Raw genomic sequence first — 22,259 nt, 5'->3', positions numbered from 1 at the left:
TTTTGGGCTTCTTTTATGACTCTGGAAAAGTAAAGGAAACGTCATTTTTTTTTTTCCTTTTTGATTCCTTTCATGATTTATAAATAATTCAGAAAAGAAAAGGTTTGGGTTGGATCATTCCATAATTAAATTCCAGGAGCCTGGGCAGCAAATGAGTTTTGCACTGAAGAAAATAGTTTTGACTTATGTTCGGTTTAGGTTTGAACTAGCAAAAATGGCTGATTAAATTGAATTTTAAAAATAGTCAGAAGCTTTGCCTTTGCTGCAGTTGATGACCTCCGCAGAAGCTGGTGGCAGGCTTCTTTCCTTGGCCCTTCAAGCCAGTGGTTTTAAAACTGTTTTCAGAAGCAACGCTGCAGTGAGTTATTAGGGAGCAGTAGTGTTTGTTCCTTGGTTATCAGAGTGTGATTATGTTAATTGAAAAAAAGGGGTTGGTTATAGGGATGGTTCCCACATATTTCATATGTTTGAAAGCCAGTATATTCAACACGGATGTACAGAAAAACAGAAATATAAACTATGAATAGACTCATCAGTAAAATATGAACAAATAGTCTTGTTTTATTAAACATTAGGTTAATCTTTCTTGCTTGTCACCAATAGAGAAACAAACCAACTGAAGACCAAGTTTCAGGTTTATTTTAGATAGCATCCTGAGGCCAAATTCTGCTTGAAAGCTTGAGATATAGTGCAACCTTACCTAACAACAGAATGCATTTGTCTGAGAAAATATTACAAAAACAGCAAGGTCTTGTTTTCAGGTCTGAAAAACTGCCATTTCTAGATAGCCTTTCAATCATTTATAAAGAACTGAAACTTCCTTTATGAAAAAAAGAAAATATTTCATGCAGTCAACATCTTTAGATTGGCTGTGAAGTTAGTCTAGAATAAGTGATACTGTAATGATGAAAAGCTGCTTGAAAAGTTTCAGTCATTTTCAATACCTTTAGATGAAAGTACTGTCACAGAGGATCCGACTCAGTTGTTCAATGTGCATTTGCAGTATTAATGGAAATTTAAAAGTGATGAAAGAACTCAAAAGGACTATATTCCGACAATGAACAAGTCATAGGTCTGAAAATATAATAACAAGTATCTACAGTAAAGCAGAAGTTCAAACTGACAGTTTTCACTGACAGCAGCCATGTAATGGGCACAAACAATAAAGGTGTGGTCCTTTTGCAAACACAGATACCTTTAAGGCAGAATCTAGAAACACAATATACTGGAAGGATTCTGCAATTAAATACTAACATTCCTATTTCAGTTGTCCTGATTTGTAATCTGGATTGATTTTTGTGCTTGTGACCCATAACTTATTTCAAGATTTTTGGAAAGAAGAGGAATTGGAATAGGTTTTATAGCAAGGCTTGGTGGCTGAGACCAGCCAAGTTCTGTAACATTTTCTGGAACCTGGAGCTGAAATTCAATGGTATCTTTACGCCATATGCAGAATAAATAACTAAGCCAGAAATAAAGACTGCTGGTACCATTTAACTTTCACTACTGATAAAACAAATCATCCAGATCTTAATACCCATCTATAAGGGTAAATTATGACTAATTTCAGACCTATGGGGTTTCTAGACATAACTTTTATTACTTATTGTCAACAGACAAGAGGTAATCTCTCAGGTTTCCCAACATGCAATAACAGTGTTTCCAGACTATTATACATGCAGAAGAAAGGCAGTCTGAGTTAATATAGAAAAGCTGCAGGTAGAGACTAAAACCAGATTTTCTTATTTCAAAGCAGACTGCTCTTTTCTGATCCTATTTTTGTGGTGCCTGAAAATGCAGTTCCATAGCTATAAATAAAGTTAATTTAAGAGAACTGCATGCAGATTTTTAAAAAGCAAACACCGATCAGCTTCACTTCCAACATTTTAGCAGGTTTTTGTCATTCAATTTAACAAAAGACTAAGACTACATGCTTAAATACTTTGGTACTTTTTGACAATACATAAATCCACAAAGAAATGTTTTCTTTAATGAACAGTAGCAACAATAAAATGTTAAATGTTGAATAAAATCTCCAAGATTCTTCTTGAAAAACAACCAACAGTTTATAGTCCCAGCTGTCACACAAAACATGGAAAATACCCCAGTACCTCAGGCCTAGGGCTGAAAGCTGAGTGCCTGTATCCACTCATTCAAGCTGCACATCCACAAACTCCTTAGCTACCACCAGATACACACAGTATCTTCTGCTTTGACTTCCTACTCCTGGGAGAAATACCAATCAGGTATACATCTATACCTACTTCAGGTATACCAAATTCTGCAAATGACATAGAACACATCAATCGGAGATTGTTTCATGGGTCTAGGGAACAGGCAGCAGCAGTAGTCTGACAGTTGTGTGCTGGGCAACAGATTTTTTATATCCTTCCTTATATTAAGGAAAACCTAGCTTCAAGTATTTTTTACCTCATTTAAAGAAAAGCCTGAATCCAAGCCTGCTGTTGCCTTAGTACTCTAAGCCTAGGAGTAATTTACCTGTTTTATCTAAAATAGAAAAATATTCACCAGGATAGGTGTTATAATCAGCTCTTCCAGACCTACTATGGCAAATAATTTTCTCATTCTCTCTGGTCCATTTCAAGAAACATTCTTAAAGACTTTGCAAAACAGTTTGTACAACACAGAAAGTTGAACAGCTCAATTTAAAGACACCATATTTTCCTTTTCCCCACAATCACATATTGCAATTATTAGGAACAGAAGACTTGAAGGGGCCTCCTACATCATCAGTGCAAGCCCTTGCTATGGCAGATAATTTTGCTTTATAATCTAATTCATCACCTGTTCTAATGCTGTCTAAAACCCAAATGGTTAAATAATAAATATGTACTGGAAGAGTTCTCCAGTACAAACACTTTACATGAAGCATTAACCTTGAAATTCTTTCCTTGAATAAGTTCAAGTTATTTTGGCATAATTTAAAAATTCAGTTCTGCTCTTGTGTCTTCATCCTGTTCTTAATACTTCGTACTTCATGCACTCTGGGTGTGCATTTTTAATTACAATAGCCAAAGTAATTACTCAGCATGAAAGAGCTGTGCACTCAATTTTTTTATATGTCATACCCAAACTGCAAATATATGTTCTAAATCACATCCAAAAAAGTTGAAAACATTTTAAAATACTTTAAAATTAAACAGTAAAATTATACAGCTTATCAAAAGAACTTATAAGAATCTCTTTTCTACATAGCCTTTTTCCTTTTCCAAAAAGAACAGACAGATGATATCAAATACGGTCATTAACAGCTAGTAGAACAAGAGTATTATGAGACTGTGATTCAGGCTTTAATTTTCTTTGAAAGTCAATATAATCACAGCAAGGTGTGGGCTGTCACGCATTTTTTTACCAATATGCCCTGTCCTATGTTATTACTGGCATTATAACAATGGTGCCAGAACTCTTCCCCCCCCTCGTCCCCCAAATCCTTCTAGATTCTAATGCCAATTTACACAACAGTAAAACATGGCATCTCTGAGACAGTTTGGTTTCTTCAACTGCACATAATAACCCTTATGACTTCAGGATCTGTCTCACCACTTATAGTCCTCAGCAGGCTCAGTCACACTCTACAGCATAGAATTGGGTGCTGCATGTTCATTTTCCCAAGCACTTTCTTTTGTCCCTTCAGCTCGTCAACTATCTTACCCAGGAAGCACTACCCTGCCTCTAAACTGACCAGACAGATGTCTCTATGCAGGAATCAACAGATTGTCACCTTCCTCCCTCTCTCCAAATTGCACGTAAACCCAGCTCACAGGCACCTGCTCCTCTGCTCCTAGTGCTCCAGCTTGCAGAGGCTTTTACTTTCTCAGCAACTTCATACTGGGCTTTTGACACAGCAAAGCCAACAACAAACAGCTCGCTCTAGCTGCAGCCTTCTCCACAGTTTGGAAAGGTCCCAGTTTGCAAGCCCCTACAAAACATGACCCTGGGAGCAAATTTAATCCCATCTCTTTCTTTCCAAGAAAAAAAAAAATCCCCTCATCTCCTCAAGGCATTTCTTGTCAGAAACTGTGAGCCAGTGTGAACAGATATTGATCAAATGCTTTATAACCATATGAAGAAACTGAAGGTGCGTTAAAATATAAATATATTGAATACACAGAACTGAGGAAAAGTATGTATTCACTATTTCTTCTTTAACTGTTTTTAATGACAAAATAATAGTCTTCAAAAGCATTTCTGGGGAATCTGAATTTATTCCTTTGTTTTAAAAAATAACCAGTCTTTACATTGCCTAATCTTTTAGTCACTAATTTCTTTCTCGGTTTATAGATTTCCAAAATGTAAATATATATTAACCTATGAAAGCTAGGTTATTGACATAACAGGATGAGTTAAAGAAGATTTCTTCATTGTACTATCCAACTACAAACATTGTGTGCTACAATATGTGGGATCTTTCACAACCTTCTTTTTAGTTCTTCTATCTTCTTTTATAGATTTAAATTGAATGAGAGCTTAGCTACCTGACTCCTAGTAGGACTGAAGGGATAAAATACTGAAAATTTGATGTTTCTAGTCAGTCTTTATTAGTTCCCTCTTTTGCAATATAGTTTTCCTTATTTTTATGAACACTGTGAAACTGACTACCGTTTCAGAAAACTGAATATATAAAATACATAAATTGCATGACTTGATATTATGTATATTATATATAATACATAATACATATATATCTGTATATAACAACAGTTTTCAAATATGTGTTTATACTTTTCACTGCTTAAGTCTTCATTTTGGATAATTTTACTGCAATTTTAAAATGTTTATACTAGACCTTGCAGTATAACAAGACCATTTCCCAGCTTAGCAAGATGTAGGGAAAATGTTTCAGATTTGTGCCTGTGACTACTGTTCCGGTATGACTGTAGTATTACAAATCACAGTATTTGAGATCTATCAAAATAAGTTTAGGATTGGCTCTTCAATGAGTAACGTCTACTGCCACCACCTTCATCACGGACCTAGAGGAAGCCCATCGACTTGACTTTTCTTCTTTCTCTCTTGCTACTCATCTAGAGTAGCATTAGTTCACAAAATTAATTTCTCCATGAAAGGAGCAGGTTAGCAAATGGATACTGGATGGATTTTGTGCCTGGTTTAAGTTTTATTTAGTTGCCTAAGTGCATTTAGTGTTTTTAGAGATGGCCTTAATAATCCCTAAGAGGCCTTGCATCATCTAGGCTGGTAGAGATATCATAGGATTGCAGAAGATGTGCATCTTTCTGAACCAGCAGCTGCAAGGCAGTTTTTCAAACACCATTAGATGTCTTTGTGTAGACAAGTTGTTCCCTTTCTTCTCAGTACTGGTACAGTTCAAATACACATTAACGTTTATGTGTTGCTGTGTCATCAGTGGTAGAACCTCTAAAACAACATGATTTTCCTGACATATTTCTTGGTGTGCTTCATGCGTATCAATACATTTAAAGGCAACTCATATCTAATCAAGTTTGTTTAAAGTTAGAGATCTATCCCTTCCCACAGCAAATTTTAGCAGTTGTTTAAGCTGCTGGAGATAGCAGGCCCTGCTTCTGGACTTGAGCTAGTTCAGCTTTACCTTTTATTTTACCCTATTTACCCTATTCTAGGCAACATCATATTTACCTACCAACACAAGAAAGGCTGCAGGGAAAGTTAGTATGGAATTCCCAAATTCCTATTTGATCTAATTGGTTATATTTCCCTGAGGAGATGAAACAGAGGACAGTTTCAAATTCATGTTTTCAATAAAGATTTCTACTATTAGTCCATTCAGTCACTCATTGAAACCAGTCATATTTGAAATGCTAATACAAAATGTATTAATAACAACATGGAACATATAGCACCAAAAATTCATCTGAAGAAATGAATATCAGAAAAGAACCAGCTTTTCACTTAGCAAGAAATACCTTCTGCTGTCAGAGCAAAAACATCTTCAGGGACACATCATTTGCCTGCAGAAAAAAAAGTCCAGAATCTTTTGTCAACTGAGAACATAGCAAAGATCAGCGAAGACAGAGGCTTAGTGCATGATGTTTGTTCATGTAATTGTCATGTCCATTTTCATCTAATCCTTTATACTACTGCTTGAAAGTGCAAACATCTTAAAAGCCCCTGAGCTAAAGCTTAAAAAAGCAATTACATTGAACAGGTTGCAAAATGTGGTTTTAGTGTAATGCATTAGGAGTTGGGAACAAACAACTTCCATTAAGAATGGGAATAGTGTATTCAATCTTCAATTAATAAATATTCTAGTAAGAGCTGTGACAAACATTATACAGTATGTCAGTACTGTGCTTAATTCATTTTTTAAGAGTAAACACCCTTAACTAGCTTTCACTTTTGATATGATGATTATTTGTGAGTACAGAAATTAAAATCCAGCCAGTGCTACTGATAAACCAGAAAAATATCCAATACTAAAATTAACTACACCTATCCATTTTACAATGTTTCCACTCTAAAATCTATGGAAAATCAGTACATTTTGTAGCACACTGTTGAATTCAAAAGATTTTTTAATTTTTTGTAATAAAGACAAGACAGTTAGAAGCTAAAAATTAAGGAGTCCTCACAGAAACTACCGACTATATTCCTGTTTTTTAGCTATGGGTTGAATGACAAAAACTTGTAGCTCTGTACTAATAAGTGTCCTACAAGTGACCCCATACCGACAGGACGGGAAAGACTGAACTAAAGTAGTGAGACCAGTTCTTATCCTTCAAACCATTAGCAGTAATGGTAAATGAGATATTATTCAACCCAGAAGAAAAGCAAGCTACATTCATCTGTTCCAGGAAGAACATTAACAGAGGCCATACCTCGGAATCCAAGGTTATGAAAGCAGGTCACACAGCTAGGAAGAGCACCTGGTGCACAATTAGTGTATATACTTATTTGCTGAACTCTGAATTTTGATTTTGTAAGGGAATCTGAGATATCTGATATTACAAGTAGCAATTTTGAAGTCCTGGTCTTAGCTAGTTCTTTGCTAACTTCTAGATCTATTGTCTTCAATTTGAGTGCTGCTGGGCACTTACTGGAGTCAAACTCTGCAAATGAATTGGGAAAAATTTAAATAAAACATTCACAAAACTATTCCCAGAATACCTACCTCCATACCTCATAGTTCAGAAGCCTAAGAGAAACCAACAAAACCAAACAAAATACCAACCCAAAGAAACAAAAAACCCAGAAAGATTAAAAATATTAATGAACACCTTAAAATCTGCTTTTATACTTTCATAGACAAAGAAAGAGCTCTTCATCCAAAATCCATCAAAGCAATCTTTTCTGAATAGCTGAAATAATTTTCTAAAGCTTCCTGAGATCAGAGGCAAGTAGCCCTCACCAAAATCCCCAAACCATCTGGCCTGTCCTACTTAATGGAGTGGGTAAGATCACCCATGATTTTCAAACCATCTAGGATTAGAGCTTTTATCCAGGAACCAAACAGGCCTTACTGCTCATCCTCAGCCTGCAAGGGCTCAAATCTAGGGATCCTAATCACCAACAAAGTGCTTAGCCAACTAACTTGAGGCAGGACTTGACAGGAAAATTTTCCGTGACTTCCTGTATGGAACTGCATACTTGTCCTTATACAGCAAAATTGCAAGAGTCACAGGATTAGAAAGAAAACTCGCAAGAGGAAAGCTTTCTCTTAAGGCCCATGGATGAAAAGATTTCTTTCTCAGGGAGGAATCATGTGGTTCTGAAAAATTCACAAAGCTGCTTCTTACTGAGAGAGTGGTGCAATACTGCAGTGTCTACCAGCCTATTTGGGTTCTGTAATTCCAGATGAGAACAATAAGGTCATACTTAGTTTCACCCACTGCTAAAATCAGTTCTGGAACGAGAGCTTCCACCTATGGAATTATCCAGGGACAGATCACCACGAAGGATTCTGTGCGTCATACAAACTCTTTATCACAATCAACAGCGTATCTACATTGTTTCTTGTAATGAATGCCCTACAGCTATTCAGTACAGAAAAGCATGTTCTTAAGGGATATTTGGCATTAGTCAGTTCTTGGTACTCTGACACAGATGTGATGTGTCAATTAAAGTTAAGTACTCAGCAATCAATTTAAATCTCAGTTAATTTCTCTTTAGCTGCTATGGTAAATCTCTGACAGATTAATGAGTTACAGTTAATGGTGGAGCACGGAGTCTGTTGCAATTTTTTTCCACTCATTAATTGAACAGTCATACAGCATAGATACATGCAGCATCCTTGCTGCAGTTCAAACTTGTAATAAGGTAAAGACACAATAAAAAATAAAGAAGAGTCCCATTATATGCAACAACAAATCATGCCAGTGAAAAGATCACCAGTGTCTATTAACAGGATAAGCAAAAAGATCAGCCATTTCAGTCCAGCCTAAATTTATTGATAATTAAGGATGCTTTTGTGCTTAGATTTAAAATGTTTTCTCCCTCTAGTATTTACCCTTTGATATATCTATGGATAGCAATCAAGTCATAATACAAGTCCTTTTTATTACCAGTTTAAAGAAAACAAACCTTTCCTGTTTACTTTCACAGAACTGGCTAACCTGTCCTAGCCCTATATTATCCTTTTCTGCACCTTCTTCTGTATATTCTTTTTCTGAACATACATGACTTCAAATGAGTCTGCACGGTAAAGAACCTCAGTCATTATGGAATTCCAACTATTAAGCATGAGGGAATACAGGGCAATCCTTCAGATCACACAAACTATATTCACATTTCTCAAATGTCAGCATGAATTTCAAGGGTCCTCTAGTTTTATTTTGCAATGACATCAGTAACCTGGATAGAAAATGATTTACCAATTTAGGAGGCTTACTTAAATTTAAATACTTGAGTTTCTATACTATGGATATTTAATCAAAGGCATATTGAAAACATTAGCTGAATAGCTTTTGGTCTGAAATTTCCAGATATGTAAAGCAAAACCAAGGATACTCCATCAATTTATCCAAAGTAATTAGCTTACCTAAAGTGCAGCCATAGTGCTTAGGGCTAGTGAACGAATTTAAAATGGAAAGATGTTATTACCACAATGTACTATTATGCCACAGGGCATCCTGTCTAATTATACTAATCAAGGCAGCAATAAAAAGCATGTAAAGTTGCATGTTTTTCAGAGACTAAGACAGCAACTTTATAAAATCTCACCAATAAAAAGTAAAACTATTAATATATTCTGTAACATCGTAGCTTTTCACGTACTGCAATTAGAAAAAGAAATCAAACCTGAGAGAGAAAAGAACTATAACAACCTGTAATGGTCAAGTCCCTACATGGTACTTACCTTTGTACTCGTATAACAAAAGCCAAAATCTTCCTTCAATTTTTGTGAAATTTTCTCTAATGTTTCTCTAAAGTAAAAGAATTTTAAATAATTCCAGCTATGGTAAACCAGAAAATCATATGTTACAAGAGGAAAACTTTCTTAGAAAGTGAAAATTAAATAAGTTAGTATTATGTTTTTACTGTTGTTCCGTAACAGTAACAACTTTAGTACTGTACTGGATTGTGCAGCACTCATCTGGTTCAGAAAATAACCATTTTCTGCTTAGTTTTCCATTTTATCTTCCAATTGTGCAGTTTGCCTTAAGTCTAACATTTTTTTTACACAGCATTACATCAAAATTAAAATATTAAAGATAAAATTTCCAAGGCTTTTAATTAGCCTGTTGCAAGCATCCTATTTAACAAATTACAAGATTAAGAAGTCAAAGTATATTGAAGATAAAATGCATAAGGCAGCCATAATATTTTGAAAAATGAAGGCTAAATATGTTTTTTGTTTAGCCAAGAAACAAAATGGAAAATGAAGTGACATATACTCTACAACATTCCTTTTTAGGTTGGTGTACTGAGGATGTTGTGCTCAAATCTGAAATTACTAATACTGTTTCACAAACAACTCAACATGTGATACCTTTTTTTTTCCCTTTGTTGTTTTGTTTTTTTTGGGGGGGGGGGCAAGGATAGAGGGGGAAGAATGATAACACACACACACATATGACCAAATAGTCTCATTCCCTATGGGGTGATAAATTCAATAGAACAAATAGCCCACAGTGGATAGCCCACCGTGGTTGCAAAATTATACATATTTTGAAGTGGCTCTTCAAGACATTGGTTACTTTTTTAGGCCAGGATTTCCTTGGGTCTTATTCTTCCTTATACATATTGTCTCCTTTGTAACATATACTTAAACCATATAAATTATTCCTTCCCCCCCCCCCCCAAGTCTCATAGATTTCTCTAGTTCTGCCTGACTTTTACATCAGGTCACCCTGCTAATTTTCATTCCTCGCTTCAGCCTTCACGTGAGCAGCTCTTTCCAGTACATCCATGATACCTTCTTAGGAACAGATGATCACATCCAGCTTTCATTACAACAAAGTGCCATAGTTATCAGATTAAAAATAATTCTTCACAAGAACAATATTTCTTATAGAGCATTTAAATTTACTCTTGGCAGTGTTCTTGGGAAGTCCATAAGATTTTCATGTTAAAATTTTACAGTAAGCTAGAACCAATAAAGCAAGAATCATTTGACTACATTATGCAAAAGACAATTCTAGATTTCACTTCAGATGAATGTATTAGTCAAAATTATGATAGTATTTGGAACTGCCACAGGTAAAGTTCTGGAAGATTATTCATTTATGCATAAAAAAGTGATGATTTGGTTCAAATGACAGCATTCAAAAATGATGAGGGAAGGTGATACGCAATGTTTAAATGCAGGACAAATTTTGGAAATTTGTTTTGATATCTCTCTCTTATATCTAGAAGGATTCCACATATGGAAGGCATATTAAAAATGCATTAAAGAAACCAGTGAGAAGCAATCAATATCTTGAGGTTTTGTACAAAAGTGGTCTAGCTTTATTCTGTATGCTATAGCAATATAGCTTTATCTGTGTTGGTATAATGAAGAACAAATTAACGTATTTGGTAAGTATTTCAAATTTCATTGTCTGCTGGAAAAGTTAGTACTGGAGTCCATAATGACCTCAGCCTTGCCATGGACAGCAAAAAACAATTGCCTGATCTCCCAATATTTTTTTTTGTTTGTCTTTTGAGCCCCATGAAGCAGATGAACAGTATCCTGACCCTCTAAGAAAGTTCACCCTGTGGCTAAGGGTTTGGAAGGATGATAGAGTAAGTGTAGACCCATAAAGCAATCTCATTCTGTAGGGCCAGGGTACAGCAGCTGTTCAGATGATGGCAGCCTTGAGGTTATAGAAGTGGCTGCAGAAGTCACCACAATTTAAATGATGATTTCTCTCTCCCCTCAAGGAAGCTCCCCAACACAGTTATCTGAGTGAGAAGTTACCCCTCCAGGCAAGTAACACGTGAGAATAGTAATCCTCTTGCAGGAAAAAAAAATATTAATTCTGGCAGTTTAATTCTGGTCTCTGTGTTTGCATTAAACAACGCTACCTGTTTAAAGCAGTTAAGCCTTATGCTTCTTATATGTGAGCATTGTGTGAGCATAAACTCAGATGACAAATACTTGCCCTTCATACTTTAGCAGTCAAATGTATCTCTTTCCTTTTGATATATTAGGATATTTTTTTTTTAGTAAATAATGAGAGCCAATTTAAGTCAGAATTCTCAGGGGAGAAAACCATGAAAATAGCTTCAATTGCTTCAATGAAAAATTTAACTGGGATTTTTTTAATCTTAAAAGCTGCAAACAGTTTAAAATGATAATCTTTAGGCAAACTGACATATAGAGTAGCTTAATATAACCTAGAACAGATTCCTCTATTTGTCTGCCTCCATTTTCCATTTTCATTTCAATTTTCTCCTATGCATTTTTCATTTGTTCTGTCTTACACATATGAGAAGTCCTATACTCTATAAGCAATCCCATTCATAAGCTCATCATATTCTACAGAGAAAAGTAAACCAAATAGACATACTTCAATTTCAGGTTATACAAACTAAAAGGTAAAGCTTGGGTTTGGCTGAAGTGCAGATGAAGTCCTGAGAGCTGCAGTGCTCCCACCCAGTGCGCCCCAGGTTTACAGCTAATGTTTCCTTCCATGCAAGGGTTCCACATGTTGGGGCAGGCACTAGAGCCATCACAGATCCCACATCCCACTTCTTCCTGGTCTTTCGATTTTACACAGGCATGTAGAAAGAGAACCAGTACTATGTGGTATTTAGGATATCAACCAAAGAAATAAAGGTGTTTCAGGGTGTATTATGTCCACACGCTGCAAGGAAGACACCAAAAACTCAGTTTTATGAACACTGAGGCACTAGCTGGTCTAAGGGTTTTGCCTTACTTTGGAGGTAGGGGAAAAAAAAAAAAAAAAAAAAAAAAAAAGCACCAGCTTGTTTCTACATCTGTAAAGTACAAATCCCTGCCTCTGCTTTCATCATGCCATGGTGCTAATTATCAAAAATACCAACAGCTTCTCTTAAGAATGTTTTATGGATCTTGAGGCTGTCACTAGCCATGATGAAGAAGAAAGGGAAATTTACTTCAGTCCTTTGCTGAAAGGGAGGTTAAAGTAATTAACGATTGGGGAAAAAAAAACCCCACTCGATTAACAAATCCTAAGCTTTTTCTACCTGGCATTAATGTTTTATGCTTCCATTTAGCCAGAGAGCCTTTTTCATGTCTGCTGAAAACAATAATCTGAATTAATTTCACTCTCCAGGTGTTTTCCACTTACTGGCTTTGTCTTGAAAATGTATAAGGTTATACAAATATAAAATCCTCTACTAGAACTTTCTCTATATGATATGCAGTATTTTCTGATTATCAAGCAACAAATGCTTGGTAAGCATGTTTTTAGTGGTTTTGCCTACCCTTATTCAAACTGAGTAATTAAAATAACCAAAACAGCAGGATGCTGAAGGTATAAAAATGCATATTTCTCATGCGTAAATGTTGCATTTTGAGGTTCCTGTTGTCATTTATTATGTCTGTTAGCATGATTCTCACAACTGTATGGCTGGATGTTCCGAGTTTCATAAGACCAAATATTGATACAACACTGGATTTTTAACAGTACCCACAATTTCTAGACCAGTGGGGTTTTAACTGGTTATCCTAACCACTAATAACCACTACTACTCATAGTTATTGGCCAACTTGTATTGCTCAGCCTTGAAGACCATTTTCTGTTCTGACTCAGAGTTTTCTTTTGAAAATTTTTATTCTTTTTTAACAACAAACAAGTGATGTTATTTACTTCTATTACATTCAGAAGTGTAATAGATGCTATTACACTTGTATAACATTGTGTATGTTATATATATATTATATTCACTTTTATTGAAAAACAAATATTTTCATCTTTCAGTGGTAAAGTTTTAAGAAAATGTGCAGCCATAAATACAACATTGTCTTTGACTGAGAATATATATGACTCCAAAATGATTTCCAGAGGTTTGAAGCATGCTGCTCTTTTCTGTAAAAGTACCCTTGATTAAGACATGACTGTCTAGGCATTAGGGTGACTCCACTTGTACCTAAGATAATTTACCAAAAGGACTTACATCATGTCCACCATAATTGAAGAGGAGGAACATCCCTCCTCAGCTAGCTGTATGGCAAGTTACAGCTCACGCAATTTTCAATAGGGAACAGAGGCACAGAAAGTCTAAGTGGTGGGTCTAAAATAGGGAGAGAAAAAAAAGATTAATTTAACTTCCCTTACAGTGGGACAGATTCTCACTGCCAGAGAGAGGGAAGTGGGAGTGTCCCCACCAGGAGCTGGGCAGAAAAAGGTAACTCCAAAAAACTCTTTTTATGCTTCTCTCATTTTGAAATCAAGAGAAAGCTACTGTAGCAGTAGAATTATATGGAGTTATATGAACTGTACATGGAGGATGGATTTCCTTCGCTTGGGATTTTTTCAGTTGCCTTGAAATGCATCTTTATTCTTATCCATTGTGTCCCCACTAATACAAATAGGTATCATGCCAGCATTCAGCTAAGTAATTCTTTTGTCATCCACAGATGGACAGGGGATTACATGGCTAAGAAATGACATAAAAGGTAAATCCCTATGCTTGATAAAGCTTTGTTTGTTTTCTTTTTCATTCAGGATTACCGAGTGAACATCTTTCTCCGTCAGAATTGGAACGATCCCCGCCTTGCATACAGCGAATATCCAGATGACTCTTTAGACTTAGATCCATCCATGCTGGATTCAATTTGGAAACCTGATTTGTTCTTTGCCAACGAAAAAGGTGCCAACTTTCATGAAGTTACAACAGATAATAAATTGTTGCGAATTTTCAAAAATGGAAATGTACTTTACTCCATCAGGTGAGCCTCTAATCAAATGATTTTTTTTTTCAGATAGAAACTCAAAAGTGTACCTAAGAATTTCTAATGAGTATCTTCAGTTGTTAGTCATGCAGAACTATCACTAAAGTAGTTGTGAGTTTTGAATACAGAACTTTATCATCATTACTTTTCACTGTTAATACCAAATAGAAAATGATCCTTCACCAGTCATGCATGTAGTAAAAATAATACGAAAAGTATCTTTCCTACTTTCGAGTACAGATACTGAGCCTAGAGTACATAGGACACTTCACAGAGCAAATAATCCTGGAGTATTATAACCTGAGCTGGCCTATGTATGAGTTTCACACACTGTAGCCTCCAACATCATGTTTTTTTCTTTTTCGCCTTTTTGGATATTGCATTTGCACTTCAACATGGAAACATGACCTATTTGAGGAAGCATGACATTTAAAGAATAGTTCACGTACTGCTGGAGATGGAAAGAAAAGTGGAAAGTAAACTTTTGAAGGGTTTAAGAAGCTGTAAGCAGCAATCATAAGTATTGACAAAATCTAGTTATCCTACTTCTCCTCACTTTAATGCAGACGTTAGTAGGCATTTTACCACTATTTTAAAAAACCTAATCTAATGAGAAACACATTGGATATAAGAATGCTAATGCCCTATTAGGCATGATACAGATTTGGTATTAATACAGTGACCTACCTATGCAAAATTTTACATTTTTCAAAATAAATTTATCTCTTGTCCATTTAGTGGTTTGTTTTGTGTACTTTTACAACACTGCATTAACAGGTAATTGGACTTTTTGAAGAGACATGAGGAATCTGTGAAACAATTTGTGCACTAAGATAATATGTGACTTGCATGCATGTGTCAGTGGCAAGGGAGCCTCCTTCCTCCCTCCTTCCAGCGCAGGTGGGCAGTGTCTTGTCAAGCTTACACGAGGAGAAAGGTTGGGTTAAAATTCCTATCAGCATTTCATATCCAAAAGGAGGTTAGTATGCCTATCTGGAAACATAATAATTCTTCAGTGTCACAACATGCACTCTGTCACTAGAAACAGATGGAAAGCAAGTAAAAATTATTCCTTCTCCAGACCCAAGTAGAAAGTAGAGCTAAAATAAATTATCCCTCATCTGAGTCACCCTGAGAGGCACTGGCAATTGTTCCACTCTAACCGAGTAACTCCTTCTCCTTGCCCTTCTCCCTCCAGATACATACAACAGAGTATAGACACCACCACTCAACTGAAGCATGTTTGGATGGCAATTTCAATAGAATTGAGATCAAGTTCATGGTCACATGAAATGGGGGGAAACAAACATGAGAAATATAATAAAGTTATAAAAGGAATAAGTTTTATAAATATATATGTGTATATATATTAAGTTATATATATAACATAATATAATAAAAATAATGTTATTATATATTATATAATATATATTAAGTTATACATAGCTTAATATAATTAAGTTATAAAAGGAAACATTGACTGTGATGAAAGCAGATGCCAGGTAACTCCTGTGTTTTTTATGGAGGCAGAAAGTTTATGTTTCCATGATTTAAGAACTATTACAATTTCTGAAACATAGAATTGGCATCTAGTTGAGTTGTTATGTGAATTTGAGTCACGTGAGCTTTTGTTGAGGGGAGACATGCTAACTGTTAATGTTCTGATATTAAGCAAAAAAAAAAAAAAGATTTCTAAATTTGCTTTTTTCTTTCATTCCCTGGTATCTCCTCCTCCCCTAATTTCATTGGAACAATTCAGACAAGAAAATAATAAGTTTCCAGTTTGTGATTCAATGAATACTTAATACAAAGTACTAAAATATTTACTGAAGCACAAAGTAAGGTCCAGGTGCTGCTTCTCTGAAATGACTTCCCATATCTCCAGCCACATAGATTTTGTGTTTGGAACCATTCTTAATAAAATGAAAATAAAGCCTTGGCCTGAGTTCCCTCCTTGGACTCTCCCCATGTAACTCTGTCACTGGCAGACTAAACAGAAGTTATAGAAATAAAGAATCAAGAAGCTTTGGAGAAGGAAAAAGTAGGGTAAAAGAAATATACAGCCATTCTTGCCATCTACTGCCCACTTCCCTTTAGCCCCAATGCCAAAAACAGGGGAATGTATTTAAGGTGAAGGGGATTAGAGCAGTGCCATTCTAGAAGAGCCTTATGCATAAGGGACTGAACTCAAGCTTCTCAGGTTTTTGGAGAACATTCTATCAACTAACTGACAAATGAATATGGGGCAAAATTTTCAGGCAGGGTATTTTCTAGCAAGAAGAAAGGTGCGGTCATGACCCTGAATGATGAATGGATACCTAAATACTGCCAGTGAGGGAAAACGTGTGCTTTTACTTCTTATATACTTCTCATTCCTCTGAGAAGTATCACTCTAAGTTATTGTATTGAGATAAAATGTAAAAATGCCTCTTTTGCAAAAAGAGGTTGTAAAATATTTCACAGGAAGTATCAGGACTAACATGAAACACAGCTGCCGTTCAAAATTACAGGCACATTTCAGCCTACCATCAATATCATAAAATGTTATCTTGAACCTTTGAGTTGACAATTTAAGCACCTTATTTTAGGACAATAGCACATAAATTACTCTGCCACCATGATTTGCAGCTGACATCTGTTACAGAATTCATGTAAATCTGGGTAAATTTTACGTGAAGGATTTTAAATACTTCAACAGTACAATAACTCTGCTGTAGCACAAAAAGCATGGTGTTGTTGCATTCCTTTAGACTTCTCATAAAGTCAAGCAACCCTACTGAAAAAATTGGTTTTCTGAAAGTCTGTAATATTTTTTTCCACATAGCCACCCTAGGCTGAGCAAGTGAAATGTGTTCAGCTAATATACATCCCTTTTGAGAGTCTTCTAATGAAAAAAATTATTTTCTTCTATTTCTAATGGCTTCCAGTGTTTTCATGCATCCTTCCTGTGCAGTTCTATGGCATTTTGTGGTATATTTTTAATACTTTTTTTCTGTTCTTTCAGATTGACTTTAATACTGTCCTGTCCGATGGATCTCAAAAATTTTCCAATGGATGTGCAAACGTGTATAATGCAGCTGGAAAGTTGTAAGTTTGTGTAATGTATTATCATATGAATACTTTTTCAAGGATTACAACAGCTATGTAGGAGGTAGAAAGACCCCTTGTAGGGTACAAGAATAAATTTTTAAGAAAGAATCCTCTATTTTACCAAAAGAATCTATGAAACATACATGATTTTCAAAGGAAGAGATTCTTCCATCCTTATTTGTACCGCAAATCAGCAGTTTTGTGTAAATCTAAAGTTACCTCTAAATTTAAGTACCCAGTGCCAGTTTATCTTTATGCAAAATTTATGCGTATTGGGATTCACCATGAAGTCTTCCCTGTGTTCACATATACAGGGGGACAGTAATACAGGAGCGCAGAGAGGAAATATGAGAATAACTTAATTGTGTGATTTATGTGAATATCCTAAAATCTGTAATAACTCAGTGTCCTTAAAAGCTGGAAAGAACATGATACACACTGAGTCCCTGGTCTTCAGATTCTTGCCCTAGCTGTTCAGCATGCCTACATTTTACACCTACATATCTGTACTTTTTATCTGATCATCCTAGAAGGGCTTAGGGAAAGGGCTTACTACAAGGGAGAACTGTAAAAGATTGCAAAGCACATATAAGTATATATGCTTATGCCTATGTACCTACATAGGATATTCACTTATACAGCCCTCACCCCCTCAACTGGAGCAGCACCTCTAGATCAGTGGTACACCCTCCCCAGAAAATCTTGGGAAGGGCTGTAGAGCCCTTGAATTATGAGGAGGAAGAAGTCCATACAAGGTATCACCTAGCTAGGGATAAAATATGAGTATGAACTGACCATCAACCATAACACTGGAAAAAATTCTAGCATCTTCTGAAGACTCAAGGCTTAAAAGAATTTGTAGTAGTACAGAGAGCTTGATGTTGAAAACACACAGCAGAACACAGAAAAAGACCTGATAGCTTTCTAGTGCAAAGATGGTGTGACAGTTTGACCAAACATGGTGCTACACTAGAATTTAAATAGAAAAAGTGAAATTACAACTCCATGTGTTTTAAGTAATCTGTTCATAAAGTTCTGTTTGCATTATACAGCAATATCCTAAGGAAGGCAGAGGAAAAGGTAAAACCAGCTTAGACAAGACAGGCTTTGCAGAAATATCTTTCGGTTAACAGCAATACTTTTTATATGAAATAAATAAAATTAGCTTTTGTTATCTTGACCCACCATATATTGTACTTATCATCTCCCTTCGTATCTCCCTCAGAACATAAAGGAGGCTGGAAAGCATAAAGCATTATGCCGTTTCAAGGCACAGAGACAAAAAGACAAAACCAAAGGTTCTGTCTGATGCTATGATCTGAGCTAACACAGGATGTGTGAGGAGGAAGGCACACATATGCGTTAAATTCTCATTTTCCTTGTGATATGAAGTATTTGGGAATCACCTTTGCCACTTAAAATGAGAGGACTTTGGGAAAGATTTCTAGCAGAAAAATTCTCCTAATGATGTGAAAACCAGAAATAAAGTAAAGCAAAGCATTCTTTCAAAGATTCCAGCAATCTGAATTTTGTGAAAACTAATGACAGGGGAAAAGTAGATGAATAAGTACCCGTCTTAATGTCAGATCTAGATTTACAGTTTTGAGATCAATAAATGAAATATTTCAGAAAATAATTTCCTGTGTATAGAATGAACATATTGGATTATTTGAAATATACTATAGATCAGAAACACAACATACATAATTTGATTAAAGTGTTTCTTGGGTTTTTTCTTCTTTTACTGAAACAAAGTACTGTCTAAGAAAAGGAGGAGGTAATTATCTATCAGTCAGTATGTCAGAACTATTTGTTGTATGGATAATGGTATGCTTTTACAAAAAATTGTAGGGTGCATATGAAAGCCAGATCTATCTTTCATTGTGGTGGACAGACGTTAATATAAAGCAGGCTTTCAGTATGAGGGCAATGGCTGAATCTGACAGCAGAAACTTTCTTGACTAAAATTGATAGTTATTTGCTGCAAATGTCAGAGAATTTAGGGCAATGTCATATATTCAGCATTCAAGCAAAACTCCACTGTCAATCAAGCAGATAATCTTACTAATAACCTATGTCACCTTTATAATTAATATGACTAAATAAAAGGTTAATATGAGGCAGTTGTATCAGAGTACATACAGATGACAGCTATATTCGCTGTATACAATTATGCTTCCAATAGAAAGTATCATAGTGCTTGACTGAACAAGAAAAAGGTATATTTTTTTAAGTTGTGTTTTAAAAGTTAGGAAATTGTTGTTTTAACAATTTCATAAAACTCAGCTGTATTTTTCCTCCTTTTCAGCCTTTGTGAGGACAGGTCATACAACAACTGAGCATTCTTGAACAAACAGGCATCTGTTTTGCTTTATAGAAGCCTTGCAGGAACTCACAATTCCTGCAGACTGCACCATAGGGAACCAGTACTTACTAGTTGAGTAACACTGTAGATCATAGTTGTCCTAATGTATTTTCCAGCAGACCATTTTTCACTGAAATCTTGTTTTTAATCATGCAGTTCAGTGGGAGTAAGTTCCCTGCTCGACATTTACACAGTAGAGAAGCAACATTCACAAAAGAAGAGCTGAACAAAATATAAATGAGTGCTTCAAAATCTTCTGGTTACAGGGAAAGATCAAATCGGATTTCATAAGGAAGTTACAAGTAATAAAGCTTTCACCATATCACCTTGTCTAATTTTATTTTACCTGTAACTCCAGACATTTCAAAAATAGAGACTATAGGCAAAGCAGCTGGCCTGAGACAGAAAATTTTGCAACATGTGGGAGCTCTGACTATACCTACATGTCTGATAGTAGAATAACCAGTTAGGTTTGCAAGAACAAGACAGCAGTTCCCTGAAATTACTTTGGGACAGATTCAAAGAAGATAGGCACAGTGACTTCCTAAACGTTCAAGAGCAGGAATTCAACTGCCCAAAACCAGTTTCTCTATAAAGGATGTACTGGAAGGAAAATAGACACCTTGGAGGTAAAAAAAAAAATGGCTTATGTCAGTCTGAACTCAGATTACTTCCAAAACTTAGAAGATGAGCAGAAACATCCAAATTCCAGTGTCTTTGGTTAAGAACAGGCAGCCAGTTCTCTTTAAAATTATAGAAGAGAAAAGGGACAATGAGTGCATTTAGCACTTTCCCAGGCTTCATAGCAAGTCTTCTGAGGTAAGAACTGACATAACCCTGCAAGTCTGAATCCATCCAAGCATATCTAATTTCTAGGCCACAGTGTCATACTCTCTTGTGGCTTGCACGGCTTACATCTTTTGGTACACAGTAAGGTATCTTAAACAGGGGGATCAAAGCACTCACAGTGGTGGTTAATGCACTGTCTGGGGAAGTGGAAGACATGGGGTTTCAAAACTGAGAACACAGTCCTCTCGTGTCCTGAGTAAATCATCTGATCATCAGGTTGTGTTATAAAAACCAAAGAGGTTGCAGGAGCAAAACAGCAGCAGCCATGCTTCCAGATGTTTCCTTTTAAAGCGATGATCATTGCTTTTTTTCCCACTGAATGTCAAGTTGGGTAGGACATTGTGCAATTATTAATTTACAAGGCTCATTTATCTCACAGTTTCTTTGAATTATGTTTGATCTTGCAAGCCTTGCTCCTGCATGTATCACTAAGCAAATTAGACTGTTCCTAACAAATCACTCATCTTTTTCTTACTCATCTCGCCACCAGGTTGCAAAGAAAGGCTGACAGTTATGTATAAAGGAAAGATCATAGGTTTTACCTCTACTATAAAATAATAATTTTTTATTACTCGATACTTTCCTTCAATATTGATACTGTTGCTCCAGCATAGACAGTTCTAAGAGAAAAATTCATGTATAGCTATTCTTCCCAATTTATACTTTTATTTTCAACCAGTTAATGTTTGTGGTTTTTTTTTCCAAGGTCAGTCTAAGCAGCTGGATTTGCCGCTGGTTAAAGTACTCCACTTATATCATGAAGTGTCTGAGAAATATTTAAGTGGAAATGTCTTCTATTTTTAAAGGATTTGTTTTACCAAATGATTTCTCAGCAACTAGAATGAGCTGCTTTTGTATCTTAGAAAGGAAGCAAATGAAAATGCACATATGAAATAATCCCTTCTACATTTCTGTGCCTTACACCAGGGCAGCCTATAGGCATGTGGGATAATTTTAGTTTTATTCTGTTTGAGTAAGATACAAAGAAATGTCAGCTAGATACATATTTATTTCTGTACCCTGTCTCCCAGGAAAGAAATGTTTTTCTTTCATGTGCTAGAGCTTGTTGTCTCCCTCTTTTTTAAGTTTCACTTTTATCTCACAGCACTCCTTTATTCATATATTACAATTATAACTTTACATGACATTCAATATTCATGAATTTTCCAAGAATAGTGAAAAGACTAACTAGTAACAAAAGAAGAAATATACTATCAAAAGCAACATATGTAAGGAAAGAAGCACCTGGTTCACCTCATAATTTTATTTTTATGCTTATTGTCTCTCAATACATTAAACAATGGCCGCCTTCTTATTGATTTATGGAGGTGTTTTAGTCTTTCTAAGCAATCATCCACCTGTCTTTTAGATTTTTAGAGAAAATTCATTCTGTACTACATGATGCTGTTACATGAATAGTACAATTTCTTTCCTTTCTGTGTCTAAATTGAAGATTGTGCAAATGGTAAGATCTATAAGCAGGCTATAACAATACAGGCTACTGCATTACAGAAAATGATGCACACATTGTTCCTTTCCCACAACAGCACAAAGACACCAGAAGATAGATAATAAAACTGGAGTATATTTCTCATCTCCCGGGGAACCTCAGGTCTCTCTGAGTGACAGTAATTACGG

The 22,259-nt window shown here is 35.6% G+C and overlaps 1 protein-coding gene across 5 annotated transcripts in view; it reads left to right on the top strand.

The window, feature by feature from the left end:
- Window positions 1-22,259, top strand: part of GLRA3 (glycine receptor alpha 3) — a 91,655-nt gene that overhangs the window by 33,641 nt on the left and 35,755 nt on the right. For all 5 annotated transcript variants that reach the window (XM_037389932.1, XM_037389949.1, XM_037389940.1 and 2 more), the window contains exons 4-5: window positions 14,091-14,314; window positions 17,322-17,404. In XM_037389932.1, the coding sequence (XP_037245829.1) occupies window positions 14,091-14,314; window positions 17,322-17,404 (307 nt within the window). The remainder of the gene's footprint in view (window positions 1-14,090; window positions 14,315-17,321; window positions 17,405-22,259) is intronic.

This window comes from Falco rusticolus, chromosome 1, assembly GCF_015220075.1.
Source record: "Falco rusticolus isolate bFalRus1 chromosome 1, bFalRus1.pri, whole genome shotgun sequence".
NCBI lineage: Eukaryota > Metazoa > Chordata > Aves > Falconiformes > Falconidae > Falco > Falco rusticolus.
Note: the sequence above shows the minus strand (reverse complement) of the source record. Positions and strands in the feature narration are given on the sequence as shown.